Source organism: Vollenhovia emeryi, unplaced genomic scaffold, assembly GCF_000949405.1.
Source record: "Vollenhovia emeryi isolate VEMERY1.0 unplaced genomic scaffold, V.emery_V1.0 DF943337.1, whole genome shotgun sequence".
In the NCBI taxonomy this organism is placed as follows: domain Eukaryota; kingdom Metazoa; phylum Arthropoda; class Insecta; order Hymenoptera; family Formicidae; genus Vollenhovia; species Vollenhovia emeryi.
Window position 1 is genome coordinate 1 of NW_011963029.1, and position 3,092 is coordinate 3,092.

The 3,092-nt window shown below is 49.3% G+C and overlaps 1 protein-coding gene across 1 annotated transcript; it reads left to right on the forward strand.

Annotated features, from left to right (window-relative positions):
- Positions 1–690: 690 nt before the first annotated feature.
- LOC105566037 lies at positions 691–1,417 on the forward strand (the record flags this gene model as incomplete). The annotated part of the gene is made up of 1 exon (XM_012019736.1): positions 691–1,417. A coding segment is annotated over one exon (727 nt), but the record flags the coding sequence as incomplete, so codon positions are not given.
- Positions 1,418–3,092: the final 1,675 nt, after the last annotated feature.

The window sequence follows — 3,092 nt, forward strand, 5'->3', positions numbered from 1 at the left end:
GTACGACAGATGGAGATGGGAGGAGAGATATAAGATTTAGAGTCCATCATTTTTTTCGAAAACTATTACTCGCACAGTAAAAATGAATAGGACATAAAATGTATATTTCAAAGAGATCTACAACTTTTGTTTAAAACATTTTTCAAAATTTTTAATATTTGTGTCTGAAAATTACATATAATTGGTCGACATTGTTTTTTTAATAACTTTTTTACGAACAGCGAGCGACGGCTAAAACCATGCGTGGAGACAGTATGTTCCGCTCCCTCTGCGGGGGGGGGCTCCACCTCGTTAAAATATAACCCTACCCAAACTATGTCCGAGGTGTGGAGTGGATCTCGCTTCACGTGGAAAGTCGCATACCCATGTGGAACAGTACAACGGCGGAAGTACATGCGTGGAGACAGTATGTTCCGCCCCCCTGCGGGAGGGGGGCTCCATTTTTCAAAATTTTTAATATTTGTGTCTGAAAATTACATATAATTGGTCGACATTGTTTTTTAATAACTTTTTAACAAACAACGAGCGACGGCTAAAACCTTCTGAGCGTTACTCAGGGGGGTAACCTTGACAACATATGTCAAGGTCAAGGTCATCGGAGCTGACTCCCCTATAGTGAATATTTACCGAAAATATGCTTCAACTAGAGAGTTATACAACTTTTTTTTCCGTCCATTGACCAATTTTTAGAGGTTTCGCCCCACTGTGCGCCGTAACGAATCCTGAGTTTTTAAACAAGACAGCGGCGGACAAAATTTCCTGGAAATTTATCCCGCCGCATGCACCTCACTTCGGAGGATTGTGGGAGGCGGGAGTTCGCAGCGTAAAGCATCACCTTCGGCGCGTACTCGGATCTCATACGCCCACCTTCGAGGAATTCACAACGCTTTTATGCCGAATAGAAGCATGTCTTAACTCGAGGCCAATCGGACCGTTAAATGACACTCTCGATGATTACGAGCCGCTCACTCCGGGTCATTTTTTGATCGGGTCCGCTTTAACCGTCCCTCCCGAACCCTCCGTTCTGTCTCTATCCGAGAATCGGTTGCTCCGCTGGCAACTTGTCCGTCAAATCACGGAACGATTTTGGCAATTATGGCAATCCGCCTACGTCAACACTCTGCAACAAAGAGGAAAGTGGCGTACACAGCAACCCTCAATCAAAATCGGAACAATGGTGCTTCTAAAGAATCCGCTTCTACCACCGTGCAAGTGGGAGCTCGGACGAGTCACTCAGTGTCACGCGGGTGCTGACAAACTTGTTCGTGTAGTGTCCGTGCGAACCGCGCAATCGGAGTTAAAACGACCTCTAGTGAAACTGTGCATCCTTCCGATCGATACCGAGCCTCAGCTCGACGAAGGGCAGAGTCACAATAATGCCTCGACAGAAAACCCTCAGTCAAGTTCTCTAGTTTAAGTAAAAAACTGTATTAACTTAGCTACGGTTCGATAGCCTAAGAGCAAGTGGTAAGCGAATCTCTCTTGTTAAATCGTCTTTAGTCTAATGGCATCGTGCGAATTCAATCATTCTCTTAGTGTTTTCAGAATTTCTTTGCGATTCAAATGTATACGAACTCCGTAAGGAAATTGACGCTCGTTTCATGCCGCGCTCCGTCACGGCGGGCGACGCGGCATTAAATGTCAGGTCAACAAAAAAAACCTTGTTCACGCCTCAAACCGCCAAGCCTGTTTGGTTGAAGATCGACAGTCTTGTCAAACAAGCAACAGCTGTCGGTTCATTCAAGGTCTCATAATTCCAACTTTTATTTTCGCGACCAATTCGGATCTCAACCAACAGATTCTCGGATTTTACTGTTCTTTCTGCGAAGTTATTTCGAAACTAGCGTTTCGAGGCGGGCGGTTATGTAGCGGATTCAGCGTGGAGATTCCGTCGACCGCGGCAAACGGAGGCCGTAGCGCCATCCCGTCGCGGCGATCGGGCTCTCGCCTGGATTTCGCTCCGACAAACATTCCGATCGCGCTCGATCAAACGCTCCGAAAAAGCGTAAACAGACATCGAAGCGATCTGCGTTAGGTATCGTGATTGGCTCGCGGGTACGGTCCCCTTCTCGAAACCGCCGTAACGAACGAAGCAGTCCACGATCAGAACGTTAAAAGCTTTCAAGTGAAAAGCACGCCTCGCTCTTCAATTCTCAACTCTATCTTTGTCGCGACTCATCGGCCCCACGTGGATGCGGACATCGACGGTCGACTCTCGGAGCATTCCGCGGATTGACTGGCCCGACAAACTCGCCGAAGCCCTCTCGAAGACCTGGCGCATTGAGTGCAGCTCGCAAGGACCGCGCAAAGGCCCGAGATCGGCGGAAAAACGCGTCAGCATCACGAGCTCCGGAGGACGAACCTCAAGGCCTGGGTGGTCGTCGGAATTTGGTGAGACCAAACTACCGAGTACCCGGGCAGGCTGCCGTGTTCATCCCGCGCGGGCCCGCGCCAATACGGAGCGCCGTTTCGCTCTAACTCGCGAGACCAAGAACGCTCTCACTCGCTTAGACGGGCTAATCGCAATAGAGCTGTCTCGCTCTAACTCGCGAGAACCCTCGTGCGCGCTCGCTCGCTCAGACGAGATAATTATTGTCGTACCGTGTCGCGAGGGCGACTCTCGAACTTAAATTCCGTTACCGTAACTACGTGCGGTGTAAAACCAATAAAGCTTGGGAGTGACTCCACACTGCTTTCCATTGTCTACATCACGTCCCTTCGACGTGCCTTAGGCGCGTGGGTAAATATTTCCCTTTACATAGCACCCGCCAATCAACTTCCGTTTGACCTTGATGTTGACCTTGACCCCCAAGGAGGTCAAGGTCATTGCCCATTCCCGTCGCTCATTGTTTGTTAAAAAGTTATGAAGAAAATAAGTTTGGTTTATGTGTAAGTTGCAAGTGCGTTTAGCACGGCGCGCTGCGCGCGCCCCACCCCCCTCCCGCCCCACCCCTGCCCCCTTCCCCTCTCCCTCCCCACCACGCAACCCATGTTGTGTCGCTACAATTCGTCGGTATGACAGAAGGTGGCAAGTTGCATAGACATAAAAGATAGACCCAGTATGTGTTCCCAACGTGTCACTATCTTCTATC